The sequence below is a fragment of the Rhizoctonia solani genome, chromosome 10, assembly GCF_016906535.1.
Source record: "Rhizoctonia solani chromosome 10, complete sequence".
NCBI classification, from domain to species: Eukaryota; Fungi; Basidiomycota; class Agaricomycetes; order Cantharellales; family Ceratobasidiaceae; genus Rhizoctonia; species Rhizoctonia solani.
In genome coordinates, this window is record NC_057379.1 from 1,923,309 (window position 1) to 1,947,879 (window position 24,571).

Consider the following 24,571-nt stretch of genomic DNA (forward strand, 5'->3'; position numbering starts at 1 on the left):
AGCACACCTAGCTCGGTTGGTGAGAAAGTTCTTCCACATGCCACGTTCTTTATATGCATACTTCACGAGACACGACCTGACCGTTTGAATCCCTCATAGTACTACAGTATGACTCCTGGTCGCGCTCCCAATTAAAATTATAAACGTGTTTGACCGAAGGCGGAGTGCTGGATGTAAATGGGTCGCAAGGTCTGAACTGAGTTGGTGCTTTGCTTACGCTTCAAGGAACCGATTGCTTAGTTCAAATATCCCTTCCTTACAATCCCTATCTATTGTACAATATAAGTAAAGAAAACCAAATTAAAAATATGAACATACGTATATAAGCGGCGCAGCTGTAAGGTGTGGGTCTCAGTTAGAACAGCCGTGCTAAAACAAATCTTTAGGTAACGACGGACCTAACCTCTATCTCACTGGCATCCTGTAAGAATACAAATAGATGTATAAAGTCAGCTTTATATGTACTCATAACCCAATTTAAATCCAAATCAACCAGTTGATTTATGAGCTCTAATATCATGGAGTTCACTGCGGTAAAATCTCCTAGAATTTCGCCAGATATTCCAAGCAGACTAATGTTGTATTTCCAAATCAGTCGTTTTCGAGCTGACGGACAATAGGAGTCTGAATAGTCACGCACATGATTTTTATTTCAGGAACAAGGTTATCTATAACAAACTTGTAGGCCGCAGATACTATGTTCGTATACTGGGGTTCCAAGCCATCGTTTTCAGCCACTGATGCATGTAAGATACGGTGGTTCAGTACAAATGTCAGTATCAATGAATACCTTGAATACTACGCGCACAAGTTTCTACTGACCTTGATTCCCATCTTTTTGCATAAAGTCTCTAAATTTTGGTTGTAGCTGGGATCTAAGCCTGGGTCCGGGAACATCCATATGCTCAGGGAAAATAATTTGCCTATATGATCCAGTCTCGGATCTATGTTTTGCCATATGCTTTATGTGGTTCAGGCTGAGGTGCGTTGAATTCAACAGGTTAAAAGCTCAAGATGACTCATTGTTTGCGTGTACTACTTACGCTTCTTCACGGGTGAATTCAGAGTCTAGTACAGTTTATGTCTAAGAGGCACTCTATGCATCGATTAAATGTAGGCTTACTCACATAACACAACTATTAGATTTGTGGATACAATAGTCATAGTTAAGCAGATTGGAGAGATATGTACCATTAATCGCACCCATGCACCTTACTAATAAGCATTTATGACACAAAGGTTTATTTATGATCGCAACAATCTTGGAGAGTGGGTATGTTAAGGTACACCAAAAACATAGTACAAAGGGCGGCGCTTGTGATTAGACACATGCATTGTATCAGGGTGCTGTGTCAGCACTCTGGGTAACTCAGTGTCTCGCGTCCGTATTCAATAGCATGCGATACCAACTGATTACTTATTATAAAGGAGAACTCGAACTAGTTTATTGCCTAGTGGGAACCGGTGGTTGTCCCTTATAATTGGGATTTTAACCAGTGATTACTTGATGTGGCGTACCCTACAATTGGTTTATGCCAAGGGTTTGCTTGATAAAGTACAAAAAATTGTAAGAATCAAATAACACAAGTAGATTTCAGATTAAATGATACAATGAGAGACTATAACAATTTGGTGTGTTATGCTCACCCGGAAATCGTCTTGGTGCGCGCTACGTCCGAAAGACAGTTCACAGTGCAGGCCCAAATATCATACATAGTATCCTCGAATTCAGTTTTGTTGGGTTGTTGTGTCCCAGCAGTCAGCTTAGTAACTCTTTGGCAGTGCTCAATAATCCGACCTTTGACCCAGTCTTGAAGGCTGGAGGTGGATGAGCCTTTAATCGGAATCAGAGCTTTTACCATGCCTTTAATGACCTATGAGAAGAATGGTGAATATTTTCGCTTTAATCAGATAAAAACAGGTCCCTACGGTAGGATCGGTCTCGAATTGTAGTACTTCAGGAGTTGTCGAGGGCAAGTTCATGGTTACGTATTTTGCGACACCTTGACTGATCAAAGGGATATATCGGTCATTTGCCTTGCAAGCTTCCTCCCATGCTTTGATCCAAGCTATCTTCGCTCTATTAGAAATGCTGGCCTTCGAAAAGTTGGAGCTACCGTCATTGGTGGTAGGTTTGTTTGACGAGACCCAATTCCCACGAATCATTCCAAGCAATCTCCCACTTAGCTGGTGGAAGTGTTGGCAACCCCCATGCTTGGCGTTCAGCAATAGGAGGGGGTTGTTCTGTCTCACGAGCTGGGTTGATGGCGGGCGTAGTGATAACACGATAGGGCTGCCCCGCTTCCTTGGCTGCTGCGTCAGATGCTTTTTGGACACATGCTACGGCAAGACGACATTTCTCCTTCCAAAGGTCACCTCCCTGTGCACTAGATAGAATATCACGCCACATATTTTCAACAACGGCCTCCATAGCTGCGTCTTGTGCGGCATGGGTAGCATGAACTCAGGCGGCATGGTTAGCGGCCTTCTGGGCACTGTTCTCGGACAGATCGCGCATGGTCTTATCAATGGTCGAATGAAGAATAAGCTCTGCTAGCGATTTGCGAATCTGCTCGCGAGTTTCGCCCAGTGCCTTTCTGAGAGTATCTAGAAGATATGCTGAGCCCACGAACGAGAAAGGAACTAGTGTTTCAGCCTTATTTCTCAGAGCTAAATTTCCGGCGACGACCTTTTTGGGCCCCGGGCCGGGGTCCTGGCTAAGCCCATTAATGACAGATGCGACTAGATTGTTCCAAAGAATTTCCTCTTGGGCAAGGAGTGCCCAATCAACCGTGCACCTTGCGGTTGCGGTAATTATCATCCAGGAAAAGAAATAACAATTGTACCGAGTAAGAGAGTAGGCCTGTGTATTTTTATTCGCTTGGATCCCATAACAAACCGCAAGTATCGTTAGAATATCTTGACCTTGAGGGAAGTGCATGCGTAGAGTGAGATCTGAGGTTCGTTTAATCTCGGGATAGAATGTTATGTCGGATTTAGCAATTACGTGTGCCGTATCTTCCGAAGGAATGGGTTCGCCAACTAGGACATTGGAACGATTGTTGACATCGCCCCGCCGATCAAAACGACAAACAGTATCATTTCCTAGGTCCACGACAATAAATTCATGGAAGAAAGGGGACTCGCGTTCTTTACGGTACTCCAGAAGCTTAAACGTGGTGGACAATTTTGTCTGCTGTTGATACCATTCTTCTGTTTCGCCTTTTCGCCAGCTATTGCCTTCTTCAGTGAAGTTGATCTTGTGTGGCTCCTGTGTTCGAGCATTAGATGAAGAACCAGATAGCTTATTCAATGAAGCAATAGCAAACGAATTAGAGTTGATGAATGAGCTCCCATGAGCTTTGACCAAACCAGATTTTGCGAATGACATGTAAGGTTGAGCTTAGACAGTTGTAATATTCAACCAGTCTGCCTAGGCGGTGCAACCTATGTAGTACTTTAGCTCAGACTAGGATGCTCGCGTAAGGGAAGGAGCAATCGGTGGGCGTTTATCGTGTGATGCATCGATGGCCGAGTCCCGAGTGGCTGTGCTAACCATGCCTCACGCGACATGACCACACGAACTTGTAAGTTGGTTTCTGAGGGTATTGAATCGCGCCAATACATCAAACTCAATTTTTGAAGATAGAGATACAATTATATATCTGAATTAGGGCAAACTCTCAGGGCATAAGTAAAGCAGGGTGGGTGGGGCCTAGTTGGGGTGTATTTAGCCACCACGGCCAAGGTTTTTTTTATAGCATTGGATGCGTTTCGTGTATCCAAATTAACTGCCTACGTCAGCCTTATGATATCGCCCAAGGAGTCAGCATTGCATTTTTGCCTCGCCGATCATTCATGCAGAAGATCAATGGTTGAATTCGGTTTAATCGTACATAAAGTTAGGGAAAACGCGAGTGAGATTGTGTATATAGTCCGAAAATAATAATAAGGCACATTGCCGCCTACCACATTGGAAGATTAAGGAGTCGAAAAAGCCAGGTCCTCCAGCTGAGTAACTGTGACCCAAATACGTGTCATGGACTCCTCGATAATCTCGCTGGTCACTCCGGCAGTCGGAACATGAGAAAGACGATTGACAAACTCTGAGATCCGAGCCTGAATAAATCTCTGCAGCTCGCTATGAGATGTATCTGATGAAGTGAGCGATTTTACCATCCGTTTAACGGCTCCTGGGGCCTACACCAATGTCGGTAAGTAAGTTATTAGTATCAGAATGAAGCATGCATACTGTTTTATCAATCTTGATCACCGCCTCAGGTAAATGATTCATCACATAGGTGGCCACCCCATTGCTCACCAACGGCACATAGATTTCATTTGCAAGGGTTGCGTCCTTCCAAGCTTTGCTCCATGCCGCCTTGGCAAGCAACGCAATACGTGAAGTGGCCGGTTTGGTTTTGGACTTCACCAGCCAGTTCTGATTCCACGTGTCATCCCAAGCGTCTTCCCAGGCCTCTCGAATAGATGCAGTCGCTGAGCCCAGGTCGCCGGAAACAGGGGGTGTAGCAGGGGGTGTAAGCGGGAAGGTTAGGGCAGCGTCGGCTGCTGCTGCCGAAGCCTTTCGAACGCAGTCTTCTGTCCTCTTGCATCTGTCCTCCCACAGTTGGATACCATCCTGTTCGGAAAGCAGGGTTCCCCACATCACCTCGATCACTGCTTCAAATGACGCATCCCGAGCGGCTTGAGAGGCATGACTCCGGGCGGCATCTTCGGCGGCAGATTTGGATGACTTTTCGGTGATTTCGAGGATATTTTTCTCGACTGTTGATTTAAGAAGTGATTCGGTGAGGTTTTTCTTGACGTTGGAGCGTGTGTGACTTAGTGCAATTTGTAGCGTGCTGAGAAGGTATGCTGAGCCAGAAGATGGAGGAATGGGGGCGTTAGACTTTTTTCCGAACATGGAACGTGTGCTTGATTTGAGTCGGTCGAGTCTCGACTCATCGGAATTAATCCCGGCCATAGTCGTTTTGACAAGTTCGTCCCAAAGCTTAGCGTTGCTACCTAGGAGCGCCCAGTCAACCGTCCGTCGTGCAAGAGCAGTTACGATTGTCCAGGAGAAGAAGTAGCAATTGTATCGAAAGAGCGAGTAATGTTCCGTCTCTCCGTCTCGTTGAATACCATAGCAAATGCCGAGTATCGTTAAAATATCCTGCCCGTCCGGAAAGTGCATTCGTAGGACGACTTCAGATTCGTTGATAATCGGAGGATAATATTTCTCGTCATCCTTCCTAATGACGTGGGCTGTATCGCTTGCATCGAGGCCTTCGACTGTGAGCCCATTTGCCCAGACCTCTCTCTTTCCTTGCCTGTCGAACCGGCATACGGTACCGTTGTCAAGCTCCACAACGATATACTCGTGTTTCCAGCCATCGCGCATTTTGCGATACTCCAGTTTGGTAAACTTGGTGCTCGGTTGCTCCATATACCATTCTTCAGTAGGGCCTGACCGCCAGCCACCGGAATAGTCGATCTGATGAGGGTCCGAAGAATGCTCTTTGGATCCGGAGTATCTTCCGAGCCTATTCGCAGAAGTGATGAGAAGGTTATCTTTGTGGAGACCCATGAAAAGTTAGCCGCGCAGGGAGTGAGAGTTTCGTAGAGCAACCAAGAGACTTTATAGCAGAACATACACAGTGGCTCAACGATCAAGCTGTGCCTCGTGGGGACCGAATAACCCATAATAAGGACAAAAACGGTAAAGATTTTCAGCACTGTTGCCACTCTGATGATAAAGGAAAGTCTCTAGAATCCCCAGTCTTCGACACTGATGGAAGTATTCGTTGTATCGGAGTCTGAATTCGCTGTCCATATATAGCTAGAAGTAGAGTGATAGCGGGTAGTCATGGCCAAGTGAGGAGACAAAGCCTATTGCGGGATGCGTTCATGGGACCGTGATAGGTACAATTAAAGGAGTTCACAGAATTTCCGGACTTTTGTTCTTCCTTTGTGAGCCAAATGAAAGGTTCATGGTAAACAGAAAAAGTTCATATCTGGTAGATTCGAAGTTACGTGGGGTTTGATTTATATGGTTGTCTTGGAGGACCAGATGCTGAGTGTGTCGAACAGCAATGGTCTCGATATGAGGATTAGATGAAGTCAATGGGCGTGGAGCGTGCCTGATAAGGACTCGGGCACGTGATCTTAACGCGTACCGCTTGTTGTTTGCCACCACTTCAGTCTCTTATAATTCCCGCTTCAATATGTCTGACGACGAAGGCACTAAAAAGCAAACCGGTTACAGACTAGAGTATGCCTCGAGCAACCGTGCCAAATGTTCAGGCAAGTAAAAAATGAATATCCAGAGATAGTCGCTTATCTGAAAATGAGGATAGGTCCCAAACCATGCTCTGGAAATACGATTAGCAAGGGCGAATTGAGATTAGGTACATTGCTAGACTACAACGGGAATAAAAGTTTGTAAGTCAATTGACTCTCCGGTCTATTTTCTCCTACTCAACACATCATGATCTAGTAAATGGCGTCACTGGGGTTGCACGACTGCACGCATCCTCTCTAACTTCAAGAATCAGTTTGACAACGCCGATGAGCTTGATGGCTTTGACGAATTGAAAGACGAAGACAAGGATCGTGTACGCAAGGCTTGGGCAGTGAGTCTTGGATATGACTTTAGGTTGTCTCATGTCTGAAAGTCCAATTCAGGATGGACATGTTGCCGACGAAGATATCCCTGCGACCGCACGCAAAGAAGAGGACGAGGCGGGCGACAGCGGCTCAAAGAAGAAAACGAATAAACGCAAAAAGGTTCGTTCTTTATGCTTGTATACCTTGCACCTTGACTGACGTAACCAACAACGTTCGGCCCATTCGCACTCCCCGTGGGTTTTTGGTGCTCATTTCTATGTGTGATCATCACTGCCTCTCGATCGACGACGCAAAATTAGGATGCCGATAACGCTGAGGAACAGGAAGAGGACAAGCCGAAAAAGAAAAGGGCACCGGCAAAAGCCAAGGTGAGCACCTCCGTCCCCAACTAGAATTCTATCTCTCGGGGATAAACCATCCCGGGCTTCCTTCATCACCGGTTATCCTGGGGTTGTGCGACCTCGAACCGATCTTGCCCGGTTCCTTATCCTTCCCACGCCGATTTCATCTGGGCGCAAATCATCATACTAATTTCATTCGCATTCTTGAATCATTATGATGCCGAATAATACTTATATGGTAACCTTCCGTAGGATAATGACGCAACTACCGAGTCAAAAGGCAAGCGTGCGCCTGCTAAGAAGGCGGTGAGTTTCCCCAATTTTTCTTTTTGGTGATCATAGCCTTCCGGGGATCTTGCGACTGACTCGGTGTGGTATGCTAGACCGCGAAAGAGGAAGCAGAGGAAGAAACAGAAGAGAAACCCAAGAAACGCGCTCCTGCGAAAAAAGTACGTTCTTGACTTGAAAAATCCACCTTTTCGATTCCGTCGGGTTAGATGCATATGGCTTTAGTCATTGCATTGCACCTGTTAGCCACCTTGCTCCGTTGGCACCTCGATTTTTCGCGATTTGCTCTGCTTCTATTCCTGATTCGCGCCAACCGGCTCGCATGGCTTTATTGAGCCTAGGTCCACCTCTGGGTATGCCTGGATAAAGTGAATCGAGCGGCACTTAGCCGAGTTTCTTGATCGTGATGGATAGATTTGTCGTTATTTGCAAACCTTTCACTTTCGAGCATATGAATACCCCACTGCTCTGTGAAGCTCGATATATATACCGCAGCTCTGATATGGCTAACTGATCTACCTTCTGTAGGCTTCTGCATCTGAGACAGCTACCAAAGAAAAGCCTTCCAAGAAGTCTAGCGCGAAAAAGAAGGGTACCAAGCCCCAGGTTGGTTATAGACTTTTGCTTATTTCCACCAAAGCGAAACCCGCGTGAATCTCACGGATTCTTGTATTGATGGCATATAAAATCGCCAGTCGGCTTGCTTTGCCTTGAATTCCACCTCGATGTTTCTTCAGCTGGCGTTATCATCCTTCGAATGCACAGCTAATTCTTCATATCTAGACTGACGGGGAGGATTCTGCTGAAGAAATCCCTTTGCCCGAAGAAGATGAGATCTCCGCTACCGATGAGGAACCCGAACCTGAGGTGTCCAAGCCTGCTAGAGGCAAGAAGGCCACTGCATCTAAGTCCAAGAAAGGCGAGAAAACCGATGACGAAGAACTCAAGCCCAAGTCCGCCACCAACAAGGGCAAAGGGAAAGCTGATTCTAAAGCAAAGGCTGACTCAAAGTCCAAGACCGCCACGAAAGGACGGGGCAAGGGCAAGAAGACTCAAATCACGGACAACGAGTCTGGGGAGGAGATTCAGTTACCTGATGACGAAGAGTTGAGTGGTACAGATGAGGAGGCAAAGGTGAGCGTCTGTTCGAGTGATTACATTATTAGTTCCCCCCCTCTCCTCCCACTTGGGCCTTAATCGATTGGCCGTCAAGCCTCCTATCTTTGGTCCATTTTTCATTCGAATTTCGCAACACGTTCCACGAAAACTATTATATTCTCCGCTCTTGCTCTTCCTGTTCACCCAGCCAACCCTCTTGGTGTACTCTGAGCCACCCCCCACCCCCGAGTCAGTCTCTACTGGGCTAAATTCTGTTCTCGCTCGTCCCCCAAATGATGCATTGATGGGCTTCATTATATTGATATCACACCTGCGGCCGCCACGTGCTCACCCAATATGTATCATCAGCTATGCTGTGAACATGCGCCCACCATTTCAATCATACTTCTACTCCCTCTGTTATATTTTATCTTATTTCCCTGGCTGCTGCAAAATCCGTCATCAGAAATCTCTCTTCCATAGCGCCTGTCCAAAAAGACGCGTAATTCGCCCATCCTCCTATCATTGATAGGCACGCCGGAGTTTCTGCCCATCCTTTAGCTTCACGATCTTGTACATTTCTCTGCGTGGTCTCACCGTTAGGACAGTATTGGGCCATACATGCTAATAGATTTCCACACAGGTAGAGGCGAAGAAACCCACTTCGAAAGCCAAAGAACCTACTTCCAAAAGGCGTGAAGTGCCCGCCGAGCAAGCCAATTCCGCCGAGGACGAAAGCACGAACGCGAAACCTAAACCTACCTCGAGCAAGGCGAAGCCTACATCCACCAAGAAGAGCGGTAAAGGCAAAACGGAACCGGTTGATGAATTAGCTGAACCGGAGGTTGTTCCAGCTTCCAAAGCCAAAAAGGCAAAGGAAGTTGCCAAAGCCGCAGCGGCTGAGGCTGGAAACTCCGGAGCCGACAAGGAAGAGGCGACGGAAGCGGAGGTGGGCGCTCCGACATCCAACAAAGGCAATTCGCGTGTCTCATCTCGAGCAAAACAGAATGACCCGGCGGCCCCTGCAATAGGCGATGCAGCCGAGTCTACGGTGAAAAAAGCTCCGGCTTCCAAGGCTCGGGGAAAGAAGACTGCCGGTCTTGAGTCTTCCGAGGAGAAGATGGATGTTGACGAAGAAGAGGAAACGCCAGCAACCTCCAAACGCAAGCCCTCGAGCCGTGCCAAACCTGCTAGTCGCAGTAAAACCGCCAAATCAACGAAGAGCGCATCGTGAGTGCTGTCCGTTATTGTCACAAATCATAATGCTCATGGATCACCCATTCTCGTTTAAAGCAATGTGGGGCGCCCTACTGCCATCGGCGAGGACCATGAGGATGATGAATAGATGATGAATGAGCTTCTGTGTGGCTATAGCCCTTCTCTTTTTTTTCTGAGTCTTAGAATCTCACCTGTCACTGATTTACATGGCAATGCTGATCCGAGTATATCCCAATGCACACGAATCTAAGCCATCCTGAGTTTGACACGCCAATCACTTTTCCTTTGAGATTGCACCGGTATCCGGGTATTTCTACTTATAAAGGCGCGCTGCCACAACCAAGTAGATATATATTGCAGACTCAAGGCGCACACACACGTTATACATCTTAGCCAAGCAATCTTCTGGCCCCATCATCTCAATGAGTATGGTTCAAGCGTTCATGTCAGCCCACCGACTCAAGGAGCAGCTTCCAAGCACCACTCAGCGATACGACGACCAGGAACCGTGAGTTTACCAGCGCCTGAGCGAGCGCAAGCGATACTCATACGGGCCATTTCAGAGGCTCCTCGTCGCCCATGGTTATTCGCAGTACATTTCTGAATGAGCAAAGGTGCGCAACTAACCGCTTTCACCACCACGAGTTCTTATTGATACTCTTGTTTGATTATCTCAGCACGGTGGAAGTAGAGTTACCTGACGGTTGGCAACGTTTTTGCAATCCAGCTGAAGGGTAAATCTACTCGTTGTTTCCTCATGTGTTTCAGTTAGATTTAAACTCGAACTCAATTCTAGACGCCCCTATTACCGGAATCCCCTTCTCAGAATACTTACCGAATCGAACATAACAGAAGGGCACGTTCTCAACCGAGTCATGCAATGGAATCAAATAATCGCGCCTTTAGCGAGTCGGTTCACCAAGAGGGACTACGATGTTGTTTTAAATGTTTCCGGGGACGAAGGAATGGGGTCTTGCAACTATTACTTGGTTGATTATGCTGCAAAAGAGATTTCTTGGCTCAGGGACCTCCCAACTACAACCCTAGGGATGCCCGACATTCGAAGTTCCAATCATCTTAGTAAGTTAAGCAGCCTTCACAGCGACTACCCCCTTAACCAATATAATCCAGAACTTCTCTTGTCGGAGCAGTTCTGGGTTCATTGCGAATATATGCCCCCTCCCCACAAAGACTTTCGTCAGAATGCAGAAAATCTACTTGCTACTCTCGGGGTTCTCTCAATAGGTGAGCCCTCAAACCCCCTTTTTTTGTGTTTGGGGATAACCGGGCAAGGCAGATACACTATCGTCCACTGGTTCTGTTTCGCCTTTCCAGCAAGAGGAGTGCGAATTGTACTCAAGGGCGCTGCTCCAGGCGCTCAATAATGGTGGCCATATCGAAATTAACTGGTGTCTTGGTTAGTGACGTATTCAAAAGGTTAGCTTCCCAACTAAAAGGCTTTTTTTCAGGTCGGCTTCACAGTTTAATCAGTAAGTATGCCAGTTTGACAGAACTCAACATTTCTAATGATGCACTAAAGCCCAAAGCCGTATCATAAATCTGTTTGGGGAACCCAATGCACGAACTGACAGGAATGTAGTGGTTAATGGACAGAAATCTCCTCCAGAAACCATGGTCTTCATGCTTTGGTCTATTCTAATGTTCAACATCCCAAGTATATACCTGGCACGGTGGAATGCTATATGGGTAGATAGGGTAACATACACACGTGAATGGAGAAAATTGACGAAAGACGTGATGGAAGAATTGTTATACGGCTTGATCGCTGTAAGTAATGTTGTACACTTGCTTTTCTATTGATAGTAACGGGTTGTCTCCTGCTCTAGTCGGGTGTAATGATCCTGTAAGTACCCAACCTCCGCTCTTGTGACACGAGCTCATGAAATATCCAGTGCCAGTGTTACACTCCAAGGATTGACTTCTTCAACTGCTATTCGTGTATTGGCTACAGTTGCGATGATCTTCGCGATAACTAGCGGGTTCTACGCAGCTTCATTATTCTCAAAGCTTCGCACACTCGGAGGGTGTGCGGCCGATGCTGTAAGTGGAGCAGTATAATCCCTCCGCATATATTCACCCAAGTATCTCTTTAGGCTAACTACATTCAAATAAATGAACACATTAACACGGGGCTTCAGACCATGGCGCTAGAGCACAGCATACCATGGGCGCTGATCGTATGGTCCGGAGCATTCCTGTTTGTCTCGGGGCTGTGGGAGATTATGAAGAATATCATTGTAATTCTTTACCCCGCTTTTCAAGTAAGCGGGAAGGATATGATAGTTCCTATTCTGGTAATTATGACTTATTTATATGGACGAGGGTATATCTCGGTCGCTAGGCTATATGCTCTATGTAGAACTTGACCGTACAGAGGCGTGGTATATTTTGAGCCTCGCATTGAACTTCCTTATATGTAACTGTGATAGAGTTGTATTTCTTGTTAGATTAGTATTTAGGTTTGCAGATTCACCAACGTGCACGGATTGAGTATGCTATTCAGAAAGCTAAGAAGTAAGAAACATAACAGACTTTGAGCATAACTGTTGCGGCTCGTGCTACGAGTTAAGACTTGCGGGCAAGATGCTGAAATTCAATGCGACGCCTAAAAAATCATCGCTTTCAGTACTATTAGAACTGTCATTTAGTCTTACTAAGCAAAAAACCGAAGAACGCTACCTTATAGACTAGATTTGACTAACAAAAAGGTGCACGACCCTCGAGCACCCTGTCCCCGAACCTCCACAGAGTTCGGATTCATGGACTCAGACTGGGCATGTATATTAGATCCAGGCCCAAGGATGTCCACTGAATACTAATATGCCCCGCAGTTGACAAAGCCCAAGATGCTATTTACTGCATAATCTAACTAATTTTCTGCTAATATTGCGTGGCTTTGGGGGCCTTTTTCACGTACACACGCAGGGGAACACAGGCGAAATAATTTGAGCTACATATTTCGGAGATTTTAGTGAGTTACAGATACAGATAGCCCTATGCTCTACTTTCCGATTCCATAGCACGCTGATTGTATCAGATTTACTTATGCAGTCCCTTAGACAACTCTGTGGGATGACAGGATGCTGACAGGCTGTGCGCCTTTTGCTGGAATTTAGTTTACAAGATAGTACTTCCCGATACGGTTTCCCAGTACCCATATTATATAGTACCTATGCATCAGCTAGATGACAGTTCAAATAGAGTTTATCATGCGACTTTTGTAATTTTTATCAAATTGCGAGCGTGTGCTGGGGTTCGTTGGTACGTTATTCCCATCATATATGCGTCACCCGTCGCATGTCATATGCCTCTTCTCCATACGCATCAACGCTTTCCTCATAAGTTCACCTTTGATTATCCATTACATGCGCCCATTGAGATTAATATATGTGTAACATAATGGTAAAGTAAAAAGGATCCAGGCATTTTTCTGATTACTTTTGCCGTTCATCTTAAACCATAACCGAGTGTGTTGGGGTTCCTTATTTGTCCCCTGCTTCGTTGTGATAAAGGCCTACAGGCATTCTTTGAGTGAGCGCTTGTGGTTAAGCTTAAGCTACAATAATCTGTAGTATTCCTTTAAAAATGATATTACTGATGCGGACTCATCCACTCGTGAAGGGTTCAAGAGTGTTGGACAGAGTTGGCGGTTTTTTACGGAAGGGGGGTGCCACTTTTTCTAATGAGCCACTCAACGAGGAAACATGAGAATATTTGAGTATGCTAGCGCCTGCTTCTAACAACAGGTTCGAGCAGCACCACATTTACGCAAGAAGCGATAATTATCAAGAGAAGCACCACACCCTTTTAGCGTTATGCAAACAACTTGAACATCGCCGTTGATATGCCTCATGTATAAATAAGGGTTTACCCCTCCCTTCTCGCCCAATAGTCTCCCATGGATCAGGGATATATTCCAATCGAGCTGTGCACTACACAATAGACGGCAGTACCTCGAACTGACGTGAAAATATAGCCACGGAGAGCAATACCAACCGCGGAGAAATAGTCTTAGCCACTAAAAGAGCATGCGTGAAATGCCCAGCCTCAGTTGATGATCTAGTCTTAGTACATGTCATGCGCATGCGTCCTTGGTACATGATTACACAAGGTATGATCAACATCATTCCAATACTGAGCAAACTCTCATAGCTATAGTTCATGCTTATGATCCCAATGGCTCCTTTGTGTTAGGTAACGGCTACCCGGCGCCTAGAGCTGCCACCACCACCGAACGAATGAACGGACATTGAGAGGGGACTGGGTAGACTCACAGAGTGTATATACATGCTTGTACCCCGCGCCTTATAAGGCGGGGCTGATTGTATATAGATTCGCCCCAATTTGAGTGACGATTGAACTCGCCAGCGTCTTCAGCTTAAGGTCCGACGACCCTGCCACTCATCAGGCTAAGACTTTGATTGAATGAACTTTCCATAGGCAGTTAACTCACCAGGTGAAGTAGGAAGCTACTATGGTAATGGGTGGCGTTGGCCACGCTATTTGTTTCTAGTTCAGTACAGCTATTAAGCAACTATTTTGTAGATGTCCGGTGTTCTAAATCTCAGACATGTTTCTAAGAACGCGGTTGCCACACTGCAGCTCCAGCTAGCGGACAGACTAAGCTAGTGAGAGCTAATAGAGTGTTGCCACTACGCTCATATTACGGACCACGACGCTGGTAAATTTCAGTGCCGCCAATCTGCACCAATTCAGAAACCATCACTCTGATGGGCTTTAGGGAGCCTTCTCATCTCGCGCACATAGCCTTGAGCTGCAACGCCAATCAAGCACTACATATACTGAGCAGAAGTCAAACGTGAGATTCTTAACTACCTCGACGCAAAAACATACACCCGCCGACGTTCGCAACAATGGTTCAAGAGATCACTTCCCCCATCGAACTGGTCGAACGACTGCCGAGTGACTCCCAAAGATATGAAGATATAGAGCCGTAAGCACGACCCTATCTTGAAAGCTCGTATGAAAATGATGCAAGCATGCTGCGAAATTTCCAGAGCAGCTTCGTTTGTTTCCATCGTTCCCAATAGTTTAATGGACCAACAGAGGTAAGCTTCCACTCCAGAAATCCGGTGGGTACTACTCAACTTTTTCTCATAGTTGCCAAGCACAGATGGGGCAAAGTACGCACCCTGAGTGGAAGCGCTACTGTAGTCCTACCGAAGGGTCAGTATTGGCTGGGATTCCTGGAGTTTCAGAGCCATATGTTAATCGTTTCCTTCAGGCGACCTTACTATTGGATCCCCGACTTGAACGTTTTCACTGAGTCCGACATTACCAAGGAACATGTCCTCAGGAGGATTGGCCAATGTGCTCAAGAGATCCTATCCGCTTTACAAGGATCCAACAAGAGTGACTACGACATTGTTCTAAAGGTCCCTGAAACTAGGGAAGGGGGTGGCACTTGCAACTATTATCTCGTCGATCATAGTTCTGAAACTGTTTTCTGGCTTCGTGAGGTCTCGACCACCACATTGGGGTTGCCGAAAGCACGCAGCTCAAACCACTTACGTGAGTATATGACAGCAACAGTACTAGCCGAATTACTCGAGGCTAACAAGACACAGAACTTCTTCTGTCTGAGCAATTTTGGGTACATTACGAGTACATGCCACCTCCTCATAGGGACTTGAGACGTAATGCGAAGAAACTGCTTGCAACTCTGGGAACCTTTTCAATAGGTCAGTTCTTCCAATCTCATTTTAAGTGTAGCTGTAACAGATTGTTACAGATGCATCATCTTCGAGCGGCTCCGTTTCACCCTTTGATCAAGGCGAATGTGAAATGTATTCAAGGGCGTTAGCTCAAGTGCTCAGTAATGGCGATCTGATTGACATTAATTGGTGTCTGGGTCAGTACAACTCTCACGAACGTTGATTGTTAGCTCACGTTTGGAATTTGTGGACAGCCCGTCTGCAGAGCTTAATCAGTAAGCAAATTTATCTGTGTAATCCGGAAGCTTGAAAGATACTAACGACAGGTTAAAGCTCAGAGTCGTGCTATAAATTTGTTTGGAGACCACAACTCAAGAACTGATCGAAACGTAGTCGTAAACGGACAGAAGGCTCCCCCAAAGACTTTTTATTTCATCATTTGGTCACTTCTCATGTTTGGCATCCCAAACTTATATCTATCCCGGTGGAATGCAATTTGGGTGGATCGGGTCACTTACACGCGAGAATGGAGGAAATTAAGCAAGGAAATGGTGGAAGAGTTACTGTATGGAATGATCGCGGTAAGCCTCATTTGGCAATACCCGGAAAGATTGGCACTCAAGTCCTCCCCTGTTTCCACCATCAGTCAGGTATAATGATTATGTGAGCATTAACTACGTACATCGTGATAGTATTACTAAAAGTGTGTATAGTGCTAGCATTACACTTTTAGGATCCACTTCGTTATTGGAGATTCGTTTATCAGCCGCTGTAGCCCTGCTGCTAGCCATTAGCGGTGGATGTTACGCAACCTCGATATTTGGAAGGTTCCGCAGCCTCGGTGGATGTGCAATAGATGCTGTAGGTGGTGTCGGTGACCTTCCGGAAACGTGCTCACTTCGCTTTTACATTTCTATAGGCAAATTATATTCAGCTAAATGAACACGCCATCACCGGGCTCCAGGGGATGGCGCTCAAACATGGCGCTCCTTGGGCATTGATAGGATGGTCGATTTTACTTCTTTTCCTCTCGGGATTTTGGGGGATTTCAAAGGATATCGCTCAAGTCTTATTCCCCGTGCTAAACATCGGCTGGAAGGATATGCTGGTTCCAGCATTGGTAGCCATGACCTACCTTTATGGCAGAGGGTACTTTTCAGTCAGTAGGTATTACGAGATGCTTAGGCGTGGAATATAGCTCGAGGCGTACGAGCATGTTGGAGGAATACATGCGTATATGCTACCCTGACCATGGCGTATCATATGGCTTTCGCACATCATATAGACTAATATATAATGGCTTTAATTTCACGCATTATGTTTCAGTTAGTATTACTATGAACGCATTCGGTTGGATTAGTCGCGACCCACCGTGAGGCTAATCGCGTGAAAGTCAAAGACGCCCTGCCAAAATACTGCATTTAAATGAATTACTTCACTGGCTCCGCTAACCTTATACGAAACAGACTTGATCTAATGGTAAACGTCAAGCCGAATCTCTAAACACACCCAGTACCAATATCTGGATGCCGGGAGCGATTTCGACCCCAAGTATCGATGTTTCCCAAAGACGACATATGCAGCAAATCCAGAACCTGAGACATCTAAGCGCTGACCCAGCCCCTATCATTTGTAATCTCAGTGAGGCATTTTGTTTGCATATACGTAATCCCAATGTCTTCAGATGAGCTAGAAGGATCAACGATATTGAGTTGGAAGATGGGAGAGTGTTTTAAGTCTAAGCATCCAATAGGTAAAAGGTTGGAGTCCTTTTCTTGAAAGAAACGTTTCTCGGACTCGGAGATCCCATCCAATGCCCCAATCATTAGAGTAATGAGTCAAAAGGAATTTCAGAGAGAGGTGAGGCGATCACAAGTAATTTGTGGGGTCGTGCAAAACGCTCAACTGGAGATCGAATTCATTTCGCACGACACATGAAGTGAGATGACGTCAGAGTTTATGTTTAAAGATATCGTTTGACCAAATAAGGAGGATGAAACTCTTCACTCAGCCTAGTTCAACTATGAGGCGCCAGTACACTGGCAGAGAGCGCAGAGAAAGTCCAGGCCGTTCTAGGTATGGATGCTCAAGGTAAAATGGGAAGAACATCGGAAAACTGGGACAGCCCAGAACGAAGGGTTTCAAAAAACGAGGGACGAGTGCGAGGTATGGGTCCAGCCAGCTAGTACCGGATTGAATTGAAGTAGGACTTTTTGAGAGTGTCCGGCGTAGGCTAAAAGGCTAAGGTATCATAGCGATAGATAGCTAGAGGTCTGAGATGAACCAGTTCAGATCAATCTCCAACGACCTCGCGTGACCCCTAAATTTACCAGTTTGCTATCCATTACATAAACGAGCACAAGCGCCATAAGGAGGAATGTTTAGTGAGTATTGATCGGTGCGTTTCAGGTTCAGATCGCGTGGGGGTTCGTGGGAACGAGGTGGGAACCTCTAAAATCTTTCCTCGTGTTGATGTATTTTCGAATTATGTGTATTCTGCTTGAGTTGGTATGGCTCTATATATGTACTGGTACACACTATAGCGCAAACTACCAGAAGTGAGAGAAGGTAGTTGGGGCTTTGGAGGCTTTGCGATTGATAAACCAAGATGCTTGGACCTTTTAAAGAGCTTAAGCCAAGCGACTCCGATCGGCTTTGCTGTCCTCGGAATCGTAGCTTTGCAACCACGACCACGCCCACGTCCACGTCCATTGGTCGAACCTCAGTAGATGCTCACCCGTGGGCTGAACCACCCAAATCATGTCCCAGGAGGCTTTTCGGGGTATAAAAGGGATCTGTTAGGTTACTAATATAGCCTTGAGATAGACTGGATAGCTTGGGATGGCTTAGATGGGAGTTCATGGTGCCCTTGCTTTAGTGCCATTTGGATCACCGAGGGTCGGTGCGCAGTACTAGTATGTACGCGAGTGGTGGAATAATGCATATGAATGCTGTCGATTGGAGAGGCTTAGGTACCTATTTTGGTTCTTGCCAGCTGTAATATTGAGATTGTAGCTACTTTTGTCCGATAAGCTTGAAAAAATGAGTGATAGTTGGAACGTTCGCTGATAATTACGTAGCCTTTTCATTCATCAGGTTGAGTTTTTATTGGACATAGGTCAAACTAGCTATCAGGATTTGCTCAATCAGGGGTGTTACACGTGATTGTCAAGAATTATTAACTTATTTGAATGCAAGTTCGCATTGTTCGTTGATGTTCAGGCCGAGGTTTATTGTGTACCATAAGGTTGCGCGTGACTCAAGTCCAAGGTAGAGATTAGCACAGCCCCTGTGATTAGCGCCGGACGATCGTCACCACCAAATCTCTGCCCACCACCTGCGATGGACGCGTTCAGGGACATACCTGAGTTCTTTGAGGTAAGCTTCTGTCCTTGTACTGTATTTGTACTAAATTGTATGATGACAGGTTGAAATTGCGGAATGTGTTAGCGCACGAACAGAAACCCTAGGTACGAGAGATTCGGACGAGGAGGTCCTATATCGCTGTTGACACCAGCCTGGGCTAGCATCATTTAGAGAGTTGGGTCCACCAGACCTCTGCCATGTGGTTAAGACCACGGGACGAGCCGGTCAGAGAGATGTACGTACCATAATAGGTTCGATTATTTATAACTAAATCTCCACGTCCACAGATAGGATCCTACCACTATGTTTCTGGGGTGGATGCCTCCTCATCAGCATCACTTGCAGCTTACTTAAACTCTCTGACATACTCTCTTGAACAAGACTCTGGCTGGTTTGCAAAGGGCACATCATGGAAGCTTCGCGTTGGGTCCTACTGGTCAGTCAATCACTTCATCAGCTCACCCCAAATTAATCTCGCGTGTTTCCAATTGTGATAGCTGCTATAACGCCTTCTCCCGACTTGATGTCCGGGTAGACGTAAAAATCCCTGGCGGTGTCCAAGCCTATTGTATTGATCTTCGTGGTGATCGACACGAAGCTACACCTGCTATCTGGCAAGAGACGTACCTCTCCGCTCTACTCCGAGCAATCCACTATGCCGACGATCCCAACTATCGACTCGCAGGATACAGAAAGCTGGATCCTATTACAACTCCAGAAGGCGAGGCCAGATTCCTGCAAACCTCCGAGGCCCTATTCCACAAAGGTTGGTGGAGACGTGTAATATCGTTGCGTAAATTGCTTAGGTTAGGGTAGGATGGCAGCTGGGGTCTGACCCGGAGATTCAGGTCGCGTCACCCGTCTCTAACCATCTTACAAGCGGAATTTTAAAATATTTTGGGGCGGCAGGGCGATATGCTCCCGCGGTGAATTTCTTTGAGAGGATGTACGTTCGTGAACCCGAGGTCGCAAGTTTGTTGGCGACTAGCTACATCGGGATGAGTAAGTGTTGCTAATTTGTTTCAATATTTTCACTACCTGACACTAGTACCAGATGAAGAAATCAAAGCTCTCCAGACCCTCTCGGCCGCCCTCGCATCCTCACGACCCGATCCTCGTGCTAGCATAAGCACCCCGCCCTCATATACACTCCTTCATGTTCAATGTGATCTAGTCCGTAGCAAAGGTAAAAAAGACTGGGCAGTAGCTTTGGCCAGACAGGCGGTCAATGTGGCGCCCAGTGAGTTTCTCACTTGGGCTAAGCTTACTGAATGTTATATTGAGAACGGTAGGATGGCTCATATTTAATCATGTCTGGCTACTAATTACTCTCCAGGCCAATACGAATCTGCTCTTCTGACACTAAATTCGTGCCCGATGTTCACCTACAACGAGCGAGACCTGCACCGGATGCCAACCCCTGCGAGAACCCATCTGCCAGTTAGAGAGTTTATCAAGGATAGCGGAATCTTGGACGAGGATAGTGCGAGAGACAATGAAGTGCGCTGATTCTTCAATGGGTGTGAATTGATTTTGAAACCCCGTCCAGGCAGACATTGCCCTTTTACGTCTCCCAGCGCCGTCATTACGCGGTACATTTGCAAAGGCGTATGCCTTGCTAACTCGCCTTGCTTCTGAGGTAGGATGGGACGAACTTTTACGAAAACGAAGCGCAGTATTCGTTATGGAAGAAGAGTATCGAAGCGTCAAGATGCGTAATGCAGAGGTATGAGCTAACCAACCACCATACATTTGTTGTTACTACTGCCCACCATCTTCTAGCAAAATGGGGAACCAATCATACATGAAGATGGGACGATCACTCATGGCCGGCCCGCAGACGACAATGCTTCAACGCGAGGAATGCGCCGCTCACCCTCTCCCGGTGCGCTGAGCAACCTGAGCACGGACGAGGTTGAGTTCGCTGTTCCAACTATCAAGGTTACACATGAGGAAGATGAAAGCCAAGCAAATGGCGTACCCACTATCAAGGTTTCGGAACATAATGATGAAGGTGCTGGGGAAGAGAAAGAAGCATCAGGATTTTCGGGTGCGGCCGAAGGGTTGGAAAAGCCCGTTTCTATCACGGTCTCGACTGAAGAAGCGGAGCACAAGGAAAACGGGGCTTTGAATGAACCGGGATCGGTACCTCCTAAGCCAGATGAGACCATGTCGTTCAGCACAAAGCGACTGTGTGAAAGATGGTTAGATAATTTATTCATGGTACTGTACGAGGTAAGTCATCCAGGCATATCATCACCTATATCACACTGAGAATTCGCATAGGACCTTCGGATTTGGACTATCTTCCGTGCCGAAGTTGCACATTTCAAGACCCAGCGAGTCGCATATAAAAAGACTGGTACCGAGTGGGAGATTCTAGGTGACTTGGGCGCACGACTTCATCACAAGGAGGATGCCAAGGAAGCTTATACCCGATGTCTCGAGCAAAAGTTTAGCGCCAAGGCTTGGATGCGCCTTTTAGAAATATACGCTGACGAAGGTGATTTGCAACGAGGGCTGAATGCGGCGTTCAGAATTGCATGTTATCAATGGCGGTGGTATATGGAAAGCACCGTAAGTATAGTTTACCATTACGATACCCTCTTCTGATGGCTCTTCCAGTACCCTACGGCAGTCGCACAACATTTATTCAAACTCGGCCAGACACACGGCCATGCAAAAGTCTCATACACGCTCATGAGTATGGGCCTCCCCGAAGGTGTCTTATCAATTATGCAGGGATACCTCAACTATGGGCGTACATTCAAACCCGAGGGTTGGGATTTTTGATGTATTTAAACCTTTTTGGGAATCGGTGTATCGTCTGCGCTTGTCCTACGCGAGCGAACTTAAGCTAGCTGGGAAACGTTACCGAATGTGAATATGAGGTAGCAAAGCATTCGTCTATATCGTTCGTGCTTTAATTAATTATTAACCATACAAAATACTGGGTCTCAGTAAACAATTCAGAAACTTTGCTGCTTACACCGCACAAGGTTAAAATACTGAAAATAAGAATGTATACTTAAGTAGGAATTGAACTGAAATCAAGACCAATATATACTAACTTTAAATATCAATCCTCTCTTGGTCTGTTTCGTACTGAGGAAAGCATACTGACGTTGTAGTTTTCAGACCAAATTATACTGAAAAAAGATGTCATTTACTGATATACTGATTTTCAGGATCTTATCACACCATAGTGTTACTCATGAGCAATTTCTTGAATAACGCCATATATGCATATGGCAACTTTTACCACCAGATTTTTTTTCACATTCATAAGATTTTGCACTATTTTTATACATGGGAAAGCAAGCTGGCACTGAAATTACAATTAAGTACAATTCTCCAGGATCGATGCCGAGTTCTGATCGCGGAAAGTAATCTTGCAGGAAAACGGTAGTGCATCACCACTGTCCCGGACAGGTGAGACGCATAGGATCCGTTCATGACGGATAGTACTTACAATAACCCATGGGGCTCAGTCAACTCATATAGTCTCTTCGATTCCCTACCTCCAATGCTTGCTACTTGTGCTTCCAACTGAGAACTTGGCTGGATATCGAACATCCATAATAATCCTGCACATAGTATCCATGAACCATTATTTGCAACATGCGATCCCGGGCACACTCGTCTGCCAAATCCAAAGATGTATTTGCGTGGGTCAGGCTCTGGATTAGGTCCAAGAAACCGATTGGGGTTGAATATATGTGGCGACGAGAAGTGGTTGGGGTCACGAAGAATTGCCCTGCCAGAGGAAAGTAATTATCTAGTCAGCTTAAAGCCCTTGAGCCTGGAAAGAGTCAGCTTGCCAAATATTTGGATTGATAGTTGTTCCCTTTGGAATACGGTATCCATGAAATTCAATGTCTTCGGTGGAAAGATGAGCTAGCCCTTGAGATAGGTAGTCAGCTCATCATATCTCTCACGAATCATTTTGTACACGCGTATATACCTAAAGGAACCGGAGGACACATCCTCATTACTTCCTGCACCAAGGCATCTGTGTATGGCAGTAAACCTCTATCTTGCAGAGTGGGAATACGGTCGCGCCCGACCACGCTATCAATTTCAGCCTGAGCCTTCTTAGCACATTCAGGATACAAAGAGACCACCAAGAAGAAAGAGTTCACTAGGCTGGCAGTCTGTGAAAGACATTAATGTTTAGCTAAAACGAGAACTAAACCTGCTTTTTTTGACTTACTGTTGTTGAACCCGCTGGTAGGTTAGATGTGCAATGTTTGCGAAAGGATATCACTGTAATTATACAACTAAACGACATACCGGTGAAGAGGGATGCGGCAGTCCACTTAATCAAGTATATATCTTCTTCGCTCGCATTCTCCCCTCCTTTAGATTCCAGTAAGCCAGAGACGTACGAAGATCTCTCGATCTGCCCCCTTCGCTAAAGAGAATCACATGGACATTTACACCTTTCAATGAAGGTTTGAGACGTATGTCTTACCAATTGATCGAAGACCATGTTGAAAGTTTCGTTTGCATATCGAATTCGCATGTCGTGACCTACCTTGCCGATTCTTTGGAACTGGGCTCCAGGGAACCATTTCGGCAAGTACCGCACTGTATGCGAGTCGATTTGCATCAAAAAGAACAACTTATGACTGTACTTACGCGCAGGGAAATCGTTGACAAGGAAGTAAGTTGACGTAGCAATTCCGAGATATCGGAACGACTCGTGTACCATATCAATGAGTGGGTCCTTACCCGCCTTCGAAATATACCCGTACGCAAGACGCATAATGAATGATCCAACTGCTGTATTAGTTGCATCCATAAAGGATCCGGGGTTTGTGGCGACTTCCCGAAGGAACTGAAGAGTGGTGTCCAAATGCTGTGAGGCATACGATCGCGCAGCCGCTGGATGGAGCGCTGATGCCATGATTCGTCGCATTTTCTTGTGTTTCTCGTCATGTTTGCGGAATGCAGGAGAGGTACCCCATCCTAAGCTGGGGTGCGGATGATGAGAAACTACTGTGCCACGCTCATCTAATGAAATATTACTCACATTTCATTAGCCATGACGTCACGAGGGCGTCCGGAGGTCACGGCCGTCTGCTTCTCAAGAAGTTCAGTTGCGAGCTCCATAGTATTAACATAGACAGTTGTATGCGTTGGTGTCACTGCACTAATAATGTTACCTGCATGTGGGCGTTAATCCACAGATATCTGCTGGAGGTCAACTGATAACACGTACCAAGCCGATCTTTGTAGTCTGTTCCCAGTAGTACATGCCGATAGGGCTGATTTAGAAAATCTCTGTTGCCCCAGAACCAATGCTTGGGTGGTGAAGGGGGTAAGGACGCTTTATTGAGCCACCCCTTGTACAAATAGTGATAGACGATAAAAGCAGTGTAAAATCCTAAAAATCCGCAGATAGAAATAGAAAGGCCAATGGGCACATCCCAATATCCAAATAACTGTGGCCAAGCTACTTGTATGCGGGACATGGTAGTGAGAAACTGGCTTAGATATTGTATGGTTCCACCCTTTTGCTCTAGGGATGGGTTTATATACCGACAGATGGGATGTCCTACCATGTCAACTATTAATATTCATAGTATCCGTTCTCCATCCGACCCCATAAGTAGTTGAAATGCAACGTCGGAGGCCGGAGTGAGCAGTCAGAATTCGAAGCTTGTCAGCTTCGAATTCAAGAGTTGGAATGTACATAGTCATAGGACCTTACTGTGCATGTTACGCAACATGCCCTCACACCAAATGTCACAAAGCTATGTGCATGAAAATATATTTGAGGATATATCTATGAGGTATTCGTTAGAGTATAAGCGTAGGTCGCTCAAAAGTGATCGACGTTGTAGATCTAGAGTGATCGGTATTCTTCGAGTATGATATGAGTTTTATCAATAATTTATCAAAGCTAGATCAATCAAATTCATGATATATTCC

At 46.0% G+C, this 24,571-nt stretch overlaps 7 protein-coding genes across 7 annotated transcripts; 3 read left to right on the forward strand and 4 right to left on the reverse strand.

Moving 5' to 3' along the window:
- Positions 1 to 1,643: 1,643 nt before the first annotated feature.
- RhiXN_08752 (polysaccharide lyase family 8 protein) lies at positions 1,644 to 2,431 on the reverse strand (the record flags this gene model as incomplete). The annotated part of the gene is made up of 3 exons (XM_043328568.1): positions 1,644 to 1,874; positions 1,930 to 2,113; positions 2,160 to 2,431. 3 exons carry the CDS (start codon positions 2,429 to 2,431, stop codon positions 1,644 to 1,646), a joined length of 687 nt encoding a protein of 228 aa, XP_043183953.1.
- Positions 2,432 to 2,464: 33 nt separating this feature from the next.
- RhiXN_08753 (uncharacterized protein) lies at positions 2,465 to 3,391 on the reverse strand (the record flags this gene model as incomplete). Its single annotated transcript, XM_043328569.1, has 1 exon — positions 2,465 to 3,391. The coding sequence occupies one exon, from the start codon at positions 3,389 to 3,391 to the stop codon at positions 2,465 to 2,467; it is 927 nt and encodes a 308-aa protein (XP_043183954.1).
- A 590-nt stretch (positions 3,392 to 3,981) lies between these two features.
- On the reverse strand, positions 3,982 to 5,587 carry RhiXN_08754 (RNA-directed RNA polymerase L; the record flags this gene model as incomplete). The annotated part of the gene is made up of 2 exons (XM_043328570.1): positions 3,982 to 4,200; positions 4,253 to 5,587. The coding sequence occupies 2 exons, from the start codon at positions 5,585 to 5,587 to the stop codon at positions 3,982 to 3,984; spliced, it is 1,554 nt and encodes a 517-aa protein (XP_043183955.1).
- Positions 5,588 to 6,273: 686 nt separating this feature from the next.
- On the forward strand, positions 6,274 to 9,699 carry RhiXN_08755 (Zinc finger, PARP-type; the record flags this gene model as incomplete). Its single annotated transcript, XM_043328571.1, has 12 exons — positions 6,274 to 6,307; positions 6,357 to 6,441; positions 6,497 to 6,632; positions 6,685 to 6,786; positions 6,927 to 6,995; positions 7,221 to 7,274; positions 7,352 to 7,417; positions 7,785 to 7,862; positions 8,040 to 8,390; positions 8,998 to 9,303; positions 9,361 to 9,584; positions 9,648 to 9,699. 12 exons carry the CDS (start codon positions 6,274 to 6,276, stop codon positions 9,697 to 9,699), a joined length of 1,557 nt encoding a protein of 518 aa, XP_043183956.1.
- Positions 9,700 to 10,000: 301 nt separating this feature from the next.
- RhiXN_08756 (uncharacterized protein) lies at positions 10,001 to 11,651 on the forward strand (the record flags this gene model as incomplete). The annotated part of the gene is made up of 10 exons (XM_043328572.1): positions 10,001 to 10,080; positions 10,136 to 10,186; positions 10,250 to 10,306; positions 10,369 to 10,652; positions 10,704 to 10,817; positions 10,870 to 10,989; positions 11,042 to 11,062; positions 11,113 to 11,360; positions 11,420 to 11,436; positions 11,486 to 11,651. 10 exons carry the CDS (start codon positions 10,001 to 10,003, stop codon positions 11,649 to 11,651), a joined length of 1,158 nt encoding a protein of 385 aa, XP_043183957.1.
- Positions 11,652 to 14,648: 2,997 nt separating this feature from the next.
- RhiXN_08757 (uncharacterized protein) lies at positions 14,649 to 21,427 on the forward strand (the record flags this gene model as incomplete). The annotated part of the gene is made up of 22 exons (XM_043328573.1): positions 14,649 to 14,662; positions 14,715 to 14,780; positions 14,839 to 15,125; positions 15,182 to 15,295; positions 15,346 to 15,465; positions 15,523 to 15,543; positions 15,602 to 15,849; positions 15,915 to 15,931; positions 15,982 to 16,129; positions 16,188 to 16,431; positions 18,543 to 18,646; positions 18,696 to 18,738; positions 18,796 to 18,869; positions 18,922 to 19,070; positions 19,132 to 19,400; positions 19,451 to 19,636; positions 19,689 to 19,922; positions 19,971 to 20,134; positions 20,184 to 20,360; positions 20,417 to 20,869; positions 20,921 to 21,211; positions 21,260 to 21,427. 22 exons carry the CDS (start codon positions 14,649 to 14,651, stop codon positions 21,425 to 21,427), a joined length of 3,591 nt encoding a protein of 1,196 aa, XP_043183958.1.
- Positions 21,428 to 22,421: 994 nt separating this feature from the next.
- RhiXN_08758 (cytochrome P450 family protein) lies at positions 22,422 to 23,749 on the reverse strand (the record flags this gene model as incomplete). Its single annotated transcript, XM_043328574.1, has 7 exons — positions 22,422 to 22,537; positions 22,599 to 22,788; positions 22,848 to 22,861; positions 22,928 to 23,048; positions 23,109 to 23,224; positions 23,276 to 23,610; positions 23,670 to 23,749. 7 exons carry the CDS (start codon positions 23,747 to 23,749, stop codon positions 22,422 to 22,424), a joined length of 972 nt encoding a protein of 323 aa, XP_043183959.1.
- Positions 23,750 to 24,571: the final 822 nt, after the last annotated feature.